This window comes from Jatropha curcas, chromosome 6, assembly GCF_041381405.1.
Source record: "Jatropha curcas cultivar XTBG-Jc1 chromosome 6, XTBG_Jcur_1.0, whole genome shotgun sequence".
NCBI lineage: Eukaryota > Viridiplantae > Streptophyta > Magnoliopsida > Malpighiales > Euphorbiaceae > Jatropha > Jatropha curcas.
Window position 1 is genome coordinate 4946500 of NC_143156.1, and position 16427 is coordinate 4962926.

Below are 16427 nucleotides of genomic sequence, written 5' to 3' on the forward strand. Positions count from 1 at the left end.
ATATAAAAAGTCTAATAAAAAACCACCTATATAAATAATAAAAAGACGCAATCTTAATTTAAAGTATCTGATCAAGTTGACAGCGCGCTTGCTCCACTTGGTGGCTATTCATGGCCACTATTCGACTCATGCTATTTTTACAAGTCCAATCTGATCAACTTCAAATTCTTTTTAGTAAGAAAGAGATATGCACTTATTTTTGCATAACTGTCCAAATAACAAAATACCGTAAGTAAAATCACCATGATTGTGAGAACAAAATTTCAAAATATGAGCAACAATTATTAGAAATGATAAGAAACATAATTTAATTTCTTAAAATTGAATAAGCAATGCGTCAAAAAAATTGATGGAGCAAGGAAATAAAAAACATAATTATTATTATCTATTTCATTTGTCCTTTCATATATTGGCCAATATGTCTATTTATGCTAATTTATTTACCTTCGCTAATTATTTTGCTAACCTTTAATCTATTTTGCAAACTATTGTGTATAAACTATAAACCTAAAATGGAGCATTAATGTACTCTAGCTGTTAGCTCTTAGTCTTATTTAGACTGTACTTGGCAATAACTTTTTAAATAGCAATTAAAACGCTAAACGCTACTTAAAAACCTATTTGGTAACTTATCATTTGGACTAGCTTTCAGAGATTATGATGCACTTTGTGGAAAGTTAATTCATGTTTCTTTTAGTGTTTCATAAAAAACTACTCAAACAGCTAACAACAACTAAACGCTACTAAAACAATTAACAGCTACCAAAACAGTTAATTTTGCCGAACGGATAACTTATAAGTTGAAGTATTTAATGGATTATAAGTTGACGTATAAGTTGCCGAACAGACAATTTTAACGTATAAGTTGCCGGACAACTACCACAAAATTAAAATAATTTATATTTTTAAGGTTAATGTAAAATATTAGAGAAAATAAATTTTGTTAGAAATCTATTAAAATTGAAAAATCACATGACATATTTTTCGTGCTTTCCAAAACAGAGTGGGAAAAAAAGAAAAAGAAAAATGAAGTAACCTAGTGGAAAAGCTTCCAGCCTGAGGATATATATTTTTGAAATTTTCCCAAGTCGAAATGATAGTAAGGAAATCTAGAAGTGGCGTTTTGCTTTGAATCTAGAACATTCCATAAGCCAAAGGTTAGAACAAGTATTTGTATGATGGCAATTGGCATCTTCTTCTCAAGCATTTGCATTTTTTGACTAGGTATTGGAAATTCCCATCACACCTCACTTCTAAAAGGATCATACAAATGAAAATGACCTCTCTCCATGTCTCCTTTCCCCTATTATTTATTTTTTATTTTAACCATTGTCTTCTGTATCTATAAAATATGTATTTATATGTATTTTAAGCCTCACATGTTTCACAACAAATAAGGTATGTAGCGATGGAGCTAGAAATTAAAATTTAAGAAAATAAAAAAAAATTCAAGCGTTAAAAGGGGTAAATTTTAGAAACTTACTATTTTAAAGAATAACAAAAAATATGTTATAACGTAATTAATATATGGCAAAACAATTTTCTCAAGATTATATTTTTCTAGAAAAATAATTTATTTTGGTTATACCATATAAAGTCAGTTGAAAATTATTCTTTAAAGTTCCAAATGTATTGAAAAATATTTTTTTAATTGATAAAACCATAAAAATGTTTTAGATTCATAAAATTTATTATTTCAAAAATACATAAGAATTGATAAAAGATAATTTTTACTAAAAATATTTTTCATTAATCAATTTTTTTATTTTCATTATTTTTTTTTCACAAAATAAAAAACTGTTTTTATTTTTAACCGAATAAAACAATCTGGAAATGATGTTCCAAAGTTGAATTGGATTTGCAAAGATGAGTTCATAATTCTAGATTTTTATTTTCTTTGTTTTTTGGTAGGCAAATGGGTATTCTTTTGGTTTTGGGCTTTTTGAGGCTTTTTCAGCCCAAAATGGCATATCTTCTCCGTGGGCCTTTGCTGTTTACTGTTTCTTCGGTTGGAAGAGAACTCTGTTTGTCATGTCCTTTATTGTGTAATGATTTTGTGTCATACGACTCCCCCTTTACGGGACCTCAATGATTATACATTATGTTGAATGTTTAATTATGTCTATGTTGATTAGCCTACTTGGTTGGTGAAGTTTAGAATTTTATAGTTTAGTTTTTTGTTGGTATAATTAAATTTCATGGAATTTGATGAAATTTATTTGTAAATTCATATATTGTATTTCATATAAATTAAATTTTATTTGAAATTTTATGAATTACTAGAATTTATAAATAAATTTATTTTGTATTTATTATTGATAAAGAATATTTTTTTTACAAAAATATGTATGACAAAGACATAATAAATCCTTTATTAAAATTATAATAATTTTAACAAAACGTATTAATTCATATATCTCGTACACATTCAATTGATATAAAATCCTAAAGTATCAACCTTCTTGCACTATAGCACTAGAACAATTACTTGCATACAAAAATCCATTATTCTCACATTTTTAGCTATTTAAATTAGAAATATTTGATGAAAGTAGTTCAAAACAGAAAATAAAATTTTAGGGGAATACCTCTAAATAGCAAGAAAACGTGAGAAATCGATACTTTAGCAAGAGAATGAGCTGCCATATTAGCTTATGGTCGAACCCACTTGGCCTGAAAATCTTCGACTTCACTAATAAGAATTCTGCAGTCCCTAATAACATTTCCATACCCGTTATTAGGAATATTTGAAGAGAAAAGACTACACTAAACCTCCCTACAGTCCATTTTCACATCCACTTGACATAGACCTTCTTAACTATTTAACTTAAAATGATAAAAAATAAAATTATTTGTTTAATTAGTTGAAATTAAAGGAAAAAATAATGGATATACTTGTCAAAAAAAATTAATTAAAAGTTAAATACTAAATATTAGAATGTTTCATATTTTATAAAAAGCTCTATTAACTTGTAACACTATAATACAAATTATATTGTCGAACGCTGCAATTAATAAAGATAGAGTTTTGACTTAATCAAAATACTACGAGGACAGCCCTTAGGCACACAATCAATCATCAGATGAATAGTTGAGTGCCAAGCTTAATTGACATATGATGACGGGCACAAGAAATATTAATGCGTAGCAAAACGAAAAGGGAAAGGCTTAATTAAGAGAAATTAAGATGAATAGTTTGGTTCTTGAACTGGGTTTAAAAGTTGCTTTCTGGTTTGCCCATTGCTATGCTATAAACCATTTTAGAAATCAATTTCACAAATGAACAAGTAGAAAAATAGAGATAATTTGGTTCAAGATGGCGTATTTTCTCTAAAAATTTTATTTTTTAAGAAATATATTTCTAAAAAAAATTATTTTCCAATAAATATAGTTTGTATTTATTTGATATGCAAATTAACTCTGAAGAATTAAAGTTAGCTAAACGTATAGATTTACCATTGTACTTTATGAAAAAAATCTTGTAACGTTCTGATTTTGCAAAGGATGTATTATGCTTTTGAAATTACGAATGTATTATGTTCAAAAATTGAGAGTGTCATAAGATTTTCACATAAAGCGTACTACTTGTGATCGAAATTGAAGATATCATAAGAATTTTTCACATAAAGTGTACCGATTGTGATCGAAAAGATTCAAACTTGAGACCTCTCACTCATCACATAAAGACTAATCGGACCACCATCTGATTGGCGAACCAATTGAATTTTTCTTTCAAGTTAACAAAAGATAAAAATGTTCATAATATATAATTCAAAGTGTATATAAATAATGTATTACAAGATATCAAGTTTTTCCTGTGTAAGTTCATTTATATAAGAGAAAACCAAACAATAAAACTTTATACACTCTGGAAAATTGCATTTAAGTCATATTAGCAAGGCATACTTCTCTTTTTTTAATTAATATTGTTAACCTTAGTTGTAAATTTCCTTGAGAATTTCTATTCACTCTATTCTGGAATTGGAATAAATACATTTTCCAGCCTCCTCTTTAAAATTCAAAGTTTAAATTCTTCCCCGACCAAGTATGTTTTGCTTAATGCAAAGGTGGTTTGTTCAGAGGAAGAAAGAAGAGAAAATCCAAACAAATGGTTTCATATTGTTCTTTAGAATCAAACAGACGAACAAAAACTTTTAACATTTTAACATAAAATTACATATCAAAAGAAGAAAAAAGAGGTTACATTTTGCAGAAAATAATAATAATAAGGGATTACAACACCAACAGAAATGACGGATCTCAGCAACATTCTTTGAACAGACAGCAGCAAAATAAAGCTGCAAGACTGCATAATCAAACAAATTCATCATTAATAATTAATATTTATTTCTTTTCTATATGTTCAAATTAATAATTATTTAATTTTAGGAAATATTTATTTTAGTTCAAATCTTTACTCCTAACATACCACATAATTAATGAAAAAGAAAATTCCTGAAATTTATTTTAATATATCCACTTTAGTGCATACTAAAACCAGTAATTTTGAAACTGAATAATATATACTATAAATTAAATCAATATGTAGAATCTATTCATACCATCGTTCTAAACAGCCTGCTAGTTTCAGTGGTTGTGGCGGCGGTGGATGTGGATAAAATTGCAAAGGTGTCATCACCGGTGGACGTCCTTGATTAACACCTACAATTACACAAAACCACAATAATTTATATACAAAAAAAAAACACTCAAAATTAAGATTCTAACGAGTCAAATTGCTCGTGAGTTACTAAAAATTCGATTTAGAAAAAGCTCGAGTGTTTATCCAACTTACTGCATACTATATTAGATATAATTAGTGAAAAATAATTATTAGTGAAAAATAATTATTATATGAAGAATTAGAAAAAGAAATTAACAAGTACCTCGAGTCTTTGGTTCATCCATATTCTAGAAAAATATAACACAAGAACAAGAGTTAATGGAGGATGAAACGTGAAGGTTTAGGTACTCTCTCTGCACAAATGTATAAATTGATAAAGCTGAAGGAATATGCTTATATTGAGAAGAAAGAAAATGAAAGCTCCAGAAATTACTATGCAAGAACCTTGAACATGCAATAGATGAAAATAGAGAAAGGAGTAAGAAATATTTTTATTTATCATGCCATTGAATTATATAATGTATTTTTATTACAATTTGATTATGGTAGCTAGGATTAATGTATTGTTCTCCAAAAATTAGTATATAGAACAAAAATGTATTGTTCTCAAAATTTTGATTATTCTGATCTTGATTAGTATATTTGAAATAAATATTAATGATATTATTAATTTTAGTTAATTATTTAAAAAATTGAAGAACTTTTAATATATTAATGATATTAATATTAATGGTAACTTGATTAATATCTAAGTATAAAAATAATGCAAAAATAATTTTTCATGCTTAGATATTTATTTAGAGTAAAAATCCAATCTGTCCAAGCAACACAAGATTCGAAGTTTCCATAGAAAGGCTTAAACACCTGTTGGTTGCTTTCTTTATACAAATTGCATTTTTTTTTTTTTTTTAATATTCCTTACACATTAAAAAAAGCATTAGCATAATGTCACGGACAAATTCTGTGACCGTGTTAGGCCCTCATTTTCATACTCCTTATTAGGAATATTTGAAGAGAAAAGACTACACCAAACCTCCCTACAGTCCATTTTCACATCAACTCAACGTAGACCTTCTTAACTATTTAACTTAAAATAATAAAAAATAACATTAATTATTTAATTAGTTGAAATCAAAGGAAAAAATAATGGGTATACTTGTCAAAAAAAAATAATAACTAAAAGTTAAACACTAAATATTAGAATGTTTAATATTTTATAAAAAGTTCCATTAACCTCTAAAATTATAATACAAATTATATTATTGAACGCTGCCATTAATAAAGATAGAGTTTTGACTTGATCAAAACACTAGCAGGGCAGCACTTGGGCACACAATCAATCATCAGATGAATAGTTGAGTGGCAAGCTTCGTTGACATATGATGACTGGGTTTAAAAGTTGCTTTCTGTTTTGCCCGTTGCTATGCTATAAACCATTTTAGAGATCAATTTCACAAATGAACCAAGTAGAAAAAAAAAAAAAAAAGATATAATTTGGTTGAAGATTGCGTATTTTCTCTGAAAATTTTATTTTTTAAGAAATATATTTCTAAAAAAAAAAATATTTTGCAAGGGACGTATTATGCCTTTGAAATTACGAATGTATTATGCTAAAAATTGAGGATATTATAAGATTTTCACGTAGAGCGTACCAATTGTGATCAAAATTGAGGGTATTATAAGATTTTTCTCATAAAACGTATCAATTGCAATCGAAATGACTCAAACTTGAGACTTCCTACTCTTCACATAAAGACTAACCAGACTACCACTTGATTGGCGAACCAATTGAATTTTTCTTTCAAGTTAACAAAAGATAAAAATATTCATAATATATAATTCAAAGTATATATAAATAATATATTACAAGATAACTGTTAAATTAATTACACTTAACAAAAATTAACATCTCAAGCTTTTCCTGTGTAAGTTCATTTATATAAGAGAAAACCAAACAATAAAACTTTATACACTCTCTGGAAAATTGCATTTAAGTCATATTAGCAAGGCATACTTCTCTTTTTTTAATTAATATTATTTACCTTAGTTGTAATTTCCTTGAGAATTTCTATTCACTCAATTCTGGAATTGGAATAAATATATTTTCCAACCTCCTCTTTAAAATTCAAAGTTTAAATTCTTCCCCGACCAAGTATGTTTTGCTTAATGCAAAGGTGGTTTGATCAGAGGAAGAAAGAAGAGAAAATCCAAACAAATGGTTTCATATTGTTCTTTAGAATCAAACGAACGAACAAAAACTTTTAACATTTAACATAAAATTACATATCAAAAGAAGAAAAAACAGGTTACATTTTGCAGAAAATAATAATAATAATAATAAGGGATTACAACACCAACAGAAATGACGGATCACAGCAACATTCTTCGAACAGACAGCAGCAACATAAAGCTGCAAGACTGCATGATCAAACAAATTCATCATTAATAATTAATATCTATTTCTTTTCTATATGTTCAAATTAATAATTATTTTTTTTAGGAAATATTTATTTTAGTTCAAATCTTTACTCCTAACATACCACATAATTAATGAAAAAGAAAATTCCTGAAATTTATTTTAATATATCCATTTTCGTGCCTACTAAAATCAGTAATTGTGAAACTGAATAATATATACTGTAAATTAAATCAATATGTAGAATATATATATATATATACCATCCTTCTAAACAGCCTGCTTGTTTCGGTGGTTGTGGCGGCGGTGGAGGTGGATAATATTGGAAAGGTGCCATCACCGGTGGAGGTCCTTGATAAGCACCTACAATTACACAAAACCACAATAATTTATATAAAAAAAACCTGCAAAATTAAGACTCTAACGAGTCAAATTGCTCGTGAGTTACCGAAAATTCGATTTAGAAAAAGCTCGAGTGCTTATCCAACTTATTGAATACTATATTATATATAATTAGTGAAAAATAATTATTACATGAAGAATTAGAAAACGAAATTAACAAGTACCTGGAGGAGGGTAGGGATAGCCAATCTTTGGTTCGTTCATATTCTAGAAAAATAGAACACAAGAACAAGAGTTAATGGAGGATGAAACGTGAGGGTTTAGGTCCTCTCTCTGCACAAATGTATAAATTGATAAAGCTGAAGGAATATGCTTATATTGAGAAGAAAGAAAATGAAAGCTCCAGAAATATATATATATATATATATATATATATATTACTTTAATTACTATGCAAGAACCTTGAACATGCAATTGATGAAAATAGAGAAAGGGAGTAAGAAATATTTTTATTTATCATGCCATTGAATTATATAATGTATTTTTATTACAATTTGATTATGGTAGCTGGGATTAATGTATTGTTCTCAAAATTTTGATTATTTTGATCTTGATTAGTATAGTTGAAATAAATATTAATGATATTATTAATTTTAGTTAATTATTAAAAAATTGAAGAACGTTTAAAATATTAATGATATTAATATTAATGGTAACTTGATTAATATCTAAGTAAAAAAATAATGTAAAAATAATTTTTCATGCTTGATATTTATTTAGAGTAAAAATCCAATCTGTCCAAGCAACGCAATATTCGAAGTTTCCATAGAAAGGCTTAAACACCTGTTCGTTGCTTTCTTTATCCAAATTGCTTTTTTTTTTTTTAATATTCCTTACACATTAAAAAGCATTAGCATAAGCTACTTATTTATTTTTGATTAATAAACTATTGAGTGCTAAAGCAAATTATTCCTTCCACACTCTTTTCTGCCTAATTTGATATTAAAAAATTAATCATTTGTCAAACAAGTAACAGCCAGTGATTATAATTTGATATTCCATGTCTTTCGTTTCATCTTTTTTTTTTTTTTTTTTTTTTTTTTTCTCGCTATCAATCTTCTATTCACTTTAATAAATTAAAATATGTGTTTTTTTTTTATAACAAATCTATTTTTTCTTTATTTTTGTTATTGGTGCTTTTGTCTCCATATTTATAGGGTGGCCAAAATCCGGTTTTCGGAACCAGAACCATCGGTTCCGAACCGGAACCAGAACCATCGATTCCGAACTGGTAGGAATCGAAACTGGAACTGGTCCGAACCAAAACTGAAATCGGTCCAAACCAGTTCGGTTTTGGTTCCACCAATTTTGGAACCGTGAACCGGGGTTCCAGCTCCAGTCGGAACCGACGGTTCTACATTCATCTGAAACCGGCCGGAACCGTCCAAAACTGGTCCGAAACAGGCCGGAACAGTCGAAAAATCTGCCGAAATCGTTGATTTTGGAACCATTGAGGAACCGGAACCAGAACCGTTCGGTTCCAAACCGTAACTGAAACCGTTAATTTTCGAGTGTTTTGTCACTTCTCTATGAAAGTTTGGTTTATGCTTTTTAAGGGGTTATTAGTAAATAAAAGTATGATATTTGATTAGAGATTTTAAATCTTGATTGATAGGTGTGGATCTTCGGTTAATAAAGTCTGATAGCATGGAATATTCATCTATTGATGTTATTGATGTATAGCGACGGAAATTCATTAATTTCGTCTTTGAAAAAACAATACATGTACAAAAAAATTCAAAAAAGTTATTATTTTATTGTTCAAATGAAAAGAAAAAAAAAAGTATAATAGACTACACATGACTAATTCCTTTTTCTTTTTTTTTTTTTTTTGACATGGAAAAATCTGAAAACCATTTGGAGACCGAAATAAAAATAAAAATAAAGAAGAGAAAAATAGTAGATTTTTATTCTCAAAGTAAAAAAAAAAAAAAAAAAATACCCCTAAGCCTTCTAATACCATTATCTTCCAACTAAAGAAGATCTGATTTCATCAAGTAATGACAATAAATTTCGTGACCTTAGTTAAATAAAAATATTTAATTTTGGTAAAAATAAAAGTTGAAGGAATAAACTACATAAGATCATAAGAGAAAGAAAAGTAATAAATTATTAAATTTGAAATATTTTTAACAATTATTTTATGGGCTTGAGCTACAGGTTATTAATTAGTTTGGACTTTATTATAATTAATTGGCTTAACAAATATTAAAGGCCCATATTAAAATTGTAACATTAAAATAAAAATAAAAATAAAAATAGGTTTAAATTGTAACATTGAAGTCAATATGAAAATAAGAAGAAGGTCCATAAAATGGCGCCACGCCATCTCAGAAATATCCATCATCTAATAGCGACGTATCCTGTGGAAATGGAAACATGCTAAGCAGTCTATAAAAAATATATTTTGAATAGACATGAGAAGAGAAGATAAGATAAAGACATTTGTCAATATTATATTAACATTAGGGTCATGAATCATCATATTGCCTTGCAGCGCATGTGTTCTTATCCTCTTTTGAAAATAGTTGCTGCTAATAATTGCTTCTATCTCTTTTAATTATTCAGTGTAAACACTAAACAAAATATTCATCTTTCAATGGGTTCCATAGATATACCTCAATCGAGAAAACACACTGAATAATCAAATTCATTACAAACAATTTGTATATTTGTACATGAATTAGTGAATATAGCTGAGCAATTGATTGATTGATTGCAACATCTAACAAACCTTTGTAACCTGTCAACCACAGACAACATCAGAGAAGAACATGTAGCAACAGGGTATTGGGTTAGTAACAATTATTAATTTTTGATACTAACAATCTTTGTCTTTTTTCTTTCAGATTTTTCTTCTTGTTGGTTCAAAATCAAGGCTAGACATAAAAATGAGACAATTCTTTCTAATTAGCAAATATAATTAAGGCTTAAGAAAGATTTAATTTTGTTGATTAGCAAGGACAGATTCTCCTATCTTGTCCGAAAATCAGCTTAATTTATTTGTTAGCTATCTCGTTTTCTTCATCAGCAAAAATGACTTTATTTATAGACTTGTCCCATCAAAAGATTAAAGGTGTCTCAAACAATAATATATGTACGTGGAAAATTTTGGAATGCAAAACCTACACGCTTTAACAACAGTTTATATATTTTATTACATCAAATGAATTTTCTATTTCATCAGTAATATGAAATTTTGTGCATAATTCAATAATATTCATATCTTGCTTTGGATTAGAAGCTTTTTTTTTTTTTTTTTTTTTAAAGAAAGGGCTTATTTATTTTAATAAGACAAATTATTTATTTTTAAAAGGGATTATTTGCTTTTTATTTGAAAGACACACACTGATTGGCACAAAATCTTATCACTTTGTTCTCCAAATTCTTTTCTAATGCTCCATCCACATTTTTTATGCCTCCATGGCCAATGACTATATCAGAAAGCAAAAACCACCATTCCCTTGTGTCAACTCCTAACAGTAAATTAACAAGACAAATAGTATATTCGTTACAAGAAAAAATGAACTCAAATCTCTACCTATTCTTAGAAAAATTACAAGAGAAAGGAGCAAAATCACAGAATTACAAGGATGATAATAACATTCGATCAAATTGCTTATCAGAACCATGAAAGATAGCACAAGATTCAAATCAGGAAGCCAATCAAAAAGATTATCAACTTTTACTGCAAAAGGAGTAAAAGGTATGTTCTCCAAGCATACATAATTAACTAATCAAGACTACTAAACCTATTGCTATTGCCATTACTTGCTCGGCGATTAAGGTATTATCAACTAATACTCCGGAAAATCATTAGTCTATAACATCTAAACCCTTTTAAGGGGTTGTCACCTGCTAGTAGTAGATCAATACAACAATCGAGTATCTTTATGCAAATGAGTGTCACTGCAAGTAAGTTCAGAATTCAAATCCCCAAAACATGAAGCAGAAGCAGATTGCTACAGTGAGGCCCTAATCCCAAAAGTCCTACAGAGAATCATAGAAGGTAAAAAGATAGAACTATTTACAACCTGTTGGAAAAGGAGGGGAGGCCAATATGAATACTCCCATGTACTATATTTTGGAACAAGTAGGATTTGCATTTATCCTATCATCTCTATATTTAACATTCTCATCAACCAAGCTTGTCAACTAGAAATCTTGAAATTGTTCTTATTAATCTATGTAAACAACTTCACAACCATCCAACGATGTATAAGCTTATGAGCATACAATTCTCATCTATCACATAATTCAGATGGCGCATCGCACATGCCCATAAACACCACCACTCCATCTCTATATTTGAATTGAAATTGCACACACTGGCCTAGCCTATCAATAAGCGCACATCCAACTTGAGAAAAGATCATATTTGAATCCCTCTCCCTGAGGCTCCCAAAACAGGAAAATCAAAATTGAATAATTAGGGCTACGGCTATCTTAAGTACTCGGATAAAATTTCACAACATCGATTGTCACCCTTTAGAAAAGCACAAAGATTACTAATTAGCAAAGCATATCACTTGAATCAATGGCTGGCAATTTCATGCAGGCATGACAACATATAATCATTCCATCTCAATCATTGATCAAAATCAACTATCCAGGGCTAAAACCTAAATGATTAGAAACTATAATGCTTTTCTTTTTTCCATGACTATATCTAAACCCTCTTCGGAATATGAGACTAATCTGGTTTCAGTATTCATAGCTGCCCTCCCTGTAAGTGTTTTCCCCCCAATTAGAGATGAAACCCTTCATAAACACAAAACTATTGGTTACAAAAAAAAAAAAAAAAACAAAAAAAACAAAACATAGAACACAAATTAGAAGTCAAACAAAACTAAATAATGATTAAAAATCATCTGATCTCAAACACTGTGTACAAAAATAAGAAAAAAAAAATATTAAAGCCAACAATTTCACATAATATTAAAGCACATAATTATCTTAAATTAGAAGCATATCTATATATGGATAATTACCTATTTATAGTTTCGTTTATCATAATAATCAAACTGAAGATTGTGAAACCTTTGAAACCATAACTTTACCATCCTGATTCAAACCCCCAGCAGCAACACCAACACCGCCGCCACCACCCATATGTCTCATTTCCCCACTTACTGCCACCCCACCAACTCCCTGATATTGTGGTTGTTGCGGCACTACACCTCCCTGCGCAGTGTAGTACACTTGCCTACCAACTGCGTTATCATACGCCATTTGTGCATAACCTGCATCTGTCATCCCTACACCGGCCCCACTTGGCCTCACTACCCCCATAGGTCCCGGTCCTGCGGTAATTGTTGGTTGCTGTTGTTGCGGTGGTGGGACCATATTGTATATCGGTTGTTCCCGATAAACTTCAGGTCCTCCCATTCTTTGCATGTAATACGGTTGACCTGTTTGGCCGGCGACCTGTCGCATTACAGGAGTGTGATAAACAGTGCCCGGAGCTGGACCGGCCATCATGTAAACCTGTTGCTCCTGCGGAGCTGGCGTCGTTGTTACAGTCACCGGAGCAGGTTGATATCCTCCTGTGGCGATCTGTTTCTCAGGCCAATATCCAGCAGGAGCAGTTACTGTTGGCTGGACATTAACGGGTAAATTCACCGGAGGAACTTTTTCCGGTAATTTCTGAACGTAATACTCGCCAGGGTACCCGCCTACCAAATTGTCATCACTGTTTTTCCTATACATATTTTGCTGTTCCTGTTCTCTAATCTGCATTCTCTGCAACTGGGTCTGTATATTCACATGATCCGACCCGATTACCCGATCATCATGAACGACACCTGGATGCACTTCTGGTAAATCAGCCACTTTCACTGGCGGTGGAGCCGGAGCAACACCCTTATCTAACCCAAACAAGAAATCAACGTTATTCGGAGCCGGTTTGTTGGTCTCGGGTACATGACTCGGACCCGAATTCAAAGCTTCAACAAAGCGGTCTCGTTCCGATTTAGATCCCTCGGACCCAAAACTCGCCGCGGGAGAAGGGCTGACCGGAAACAAGAAAAGCCTCATACGAGCAGGTTTAGCAGAAGCTCGATAAAGACGATCATACTCATTCATCATGTGTTCAAGATCATCATCATTCGTAACAGAGATCAACGCGTCAAGATCTTCACCTGGAAGCTGATACTTGAAAGAAATATCCGTGTCGCCACAAAGGGCGGCGAGTTTGCTGATCATGACGTTGAACTTGATATTCCGATCAACGGCGAGAATTTTGGTCTCTCCACCAATGTAAGAGAGCTGATTATCATGTGGGCGAGGATGGATCTTGCCACCATAGCTGCACATAAACTTAGCTTTGTAATCTTGAGCTTGTTGAGATTGGTCCTCCCATGGCGTCGGATTCTCGAATTCGATTTCCCGCGATCGAGGAGAGGAGTGGCCGGAATCTGGGTATGAATTATACGAGTAGTTTTCCATGTTTTTGTGTTAGAGAAAGCCTAGAAACGGAGAAAAAGAGAGAGAGAATTTGGGTTTTTCTGGGTGTGGAATTAGAAGTCCATAACTGTGGTGGAAGGGAATTGGAGAAGACTAGAGAGATCTTTTATAAGATCTTTTCTAATTTTGTTTAGGAATGGTTTAGATGGTGGTAGTATGGATTTTTGGTGCTACTTACTGTGTATTGATATTCTGTTTTTATTTTTATTCTCAGAAAAAAACAATCAAACTTTATGAAATTATAGATTTAACTCCAACTAAAGTTTATTAATTTAAAATAATCAAATGTCATTGAATTATTTATTTTATATATTTAGCTCCAACTAAAATTTAATTGATTGAAAATTATTAAATTTAATTGCATTTATTTTTTACTTATTATTTCAATTGTATGTTCCATAAGTAATAATGTATCTTCAATTATAAAAAAAAAAAAAAGAAATGTCTTTCATTTAGATATATATTTAAAAATAAAGTTTAATTTGCATCATGCATTTAATTCTGATATATAAAAAGTCTAAAATTAAATTTTATCAATTAGATCATAAAACGTATAACAAGATGGACAATAATTTAAAATGAGGACCTACATCACTTTTGTCGTCTTTAATTATTTATTCTCTTTAGTTTGAATTACTCCTCCTTCATGAAATAAGTCTCATTCAATATGTTTTAACTATAGTTTTTTGCTTAATTTTTTTTTCCTAACATCACGCTCTTATTCTTTTTCAAGATTTAGTTACTATTAATAATATTTAATATTTATTGATAAATATGTAAAGGGTTTGCACAAATGGTCTATATCATTAATCCTCTCCAACCTTTTGGCTGCCACATCTTCTCCAAATGGAAGACTCAAATCTGTTCGGCAAAATTAACTATTTTGATAGCTGATAACTATTTTAATGTCATTTAATTATTAGCTATTTGAGTAGTTTTTTATAAAACGCTAAAAGCTAAATGTTACATGAGTTAACTTTTCACAAAATGCTACATTAATCTTTAAAAGTTAATTTAAATGCTATGTTATCGAACACTATAAAAAGTAACGTTTAAAAAACAATTGTTAAACACAGACTTGAGAGACTTTTATAAACTTTATACATAGAAGTAGAATAAAATGCTATGTTACCGAACACTATAAAAAGTAACGTTTAAAAAACAATTGTTAAACACAGACTTGAGAGACTTTTATAAACTTTATACATAGAAGTAGAATAAGAGTCTACTAGAGTACCTTTTAGTAGCGTTTAGCTGTTAGAGTACCTTTTTATAAAACGCTAAAAACGTTACATGATTTAACTTATTATAAAATGCTACCTTAACCTCTAAAAGTCAGTTCAAACGCTATATTACTAAACAATATGAAAAATAGCGTTTAGTATTTTGACTGGTCAAAACATTAAAAGTTACTAAAAAATTATTGACGAACATAACCTAATAAACTATAAATGTTATTATCTCCTTTAAAAATGGAAATGAAAATATAATTTGGAAATGAAAAATGAATGTGCTAGATCTAAGCAATGTCTAAAATTTGAACCCTGGTATTGTGAACGAAGAAAATTGAACCTTTACCAAATCTGGATTAATTAGTTGAGCCAAACACCGAGTAGTTTAACAAAAGAAGATTATAGAATGAATTGAAAATATGGATATTGTGTGCCTCTAAAAAACCAATTCAAATGCTATATTACTAACACTGTAAAAAATAGCGTTTAGTATTTTGATTGGTCAAAACACTAAAAGTTACTAAAAAATTATTGATGAATATAGCCTAAGAAATTATAAATATTATTATCTCCTTTAAAAATGGAAATGAAAATATAATTTGGAAATGAAAAATGATTGTGCAAGATCTAAGCAATGTCTAGAATTTGAATCCTAATATTGTGAACGAAGAAAATTTAACCTCTACCAAATCCGGATTAATTAGTTGAACCGAATATCGAGTAGTTTAACAAAAGAAGATTATAGAATGAATAGAAAATATGGATATTGTGTGGGCATTTATTTGTTTGAAAAAATGAAAATTTAAAGACGATGCCCTTTTGCTAGCTTTTCCAAAGAACAATGTTTGAAGGTGTGGGTGGGACAGGTGGAGGAATGATAAGGTAGGAGGAGGAATAGGGAATGATATATGGGGCTGTAGTAGATGGACTTTTGGGGAGGGTGGTGGGGTCCAACGAGCATTGATTGAGAGGATGACTGGAGAAATGGACAAACAAGAGGGTAATATGTTGACTGTGTGTGAAAGAGAGAGGAACTTTAGCGAGCGTGAGAGTGCCAACTGGAAGTGAAGCAGGTGAAATTACACTAGATATGAGGCTATAATAGTGAAAGAATAATGCTTAGTTTACTTTCTTAATTTAAAGTCAACATACAATTTGTTCAAACACTAATTTATTGTATGATTATCATCCCAAAACCAAGTTTACACCAAATGATTAAGAATTTAATTTTTATTAATACTCACTCCGATTCATTTATATAGATAAATTTTCATTTTCGACGTAATAT

At 29.9% G+C, this 16427-nt stretch overlaps 1 protein-coding gene and 2 long non-coding RNA genes across 6 annotated transcripts; all 3 read right to left on the reverse strand.

Annotated features, from left to right (window-relative positions):
- Positions 1-4086: 4086 nt before the first annotated feature.
- Positions 4087-5053, reverse strand: LOC110009692 (uncharacterized). The gene is made up of 3 exons (XR_002284571.3): positions 4887-5053; positions 4563-4662; positions 4087-4306 (listed from the first exon to the last, which is right to left on the reverse strand). It is a non-coding gene; the product is annotated as an uncharacterized LOC110009692 (long non-coding RNA).
- A 1777-nt stretch (positions 5054-6830) lies between these two features.
- Positions 6831-7761, reverse strand: LOC105636016 (uncharacterized). Its single transcript, XR_001046941.4, has 3 exons — positions 7607-7761; positions 7304-7403; positions 6831-7042 (listed from the first exon to the last, which is right to left on the reverse strand). It is a non-coding gene; the product is annotated as an uncharacterized LOC105636016 (long non-coding RNA).
- Positions 7762-9663: 1902 nt separating this feature from the next.
- LOC105636015 (Octicosapeptide/Phox/Bem1p family protein) lies at positions 9664-14024 on the reverse strand. 4 transcript variants are annotated; one of them, XM_089723031.1, is made up of 2 exons: positions 12434-14024; positions 9664-9805 (listed from the first exon to the last, which is right to left on the reverse strand). In XM_089723031.1, the coding sequence occupies exon 1, from the start codon at positions 13887-13889 to the stop codon at positions 12462-12464; it is 1428 nt and encodes a 475-aa protein (XP_089579157.1). In that variant the 5' UTR covers positions 13890-14024; the 3' UTR covers positions 9664-9805; positions 12434-12461. The 4 variants fall into 4 exon arrangements, with proteins under 4 accessions (XP_089579157.1, XP_020535709.1, XP_089579155.1 ...); XM_020680050.3 differs by lacking the exon at positions 9664-9805 and adding an exon at positions 9975-10185; XM_089723029.1 differs by lacking the exon at positions 9664-9805 and adding an exon at positions 10742-10918.
- Positions 14025-16427: the final 2403 nt, after the last annotated feature.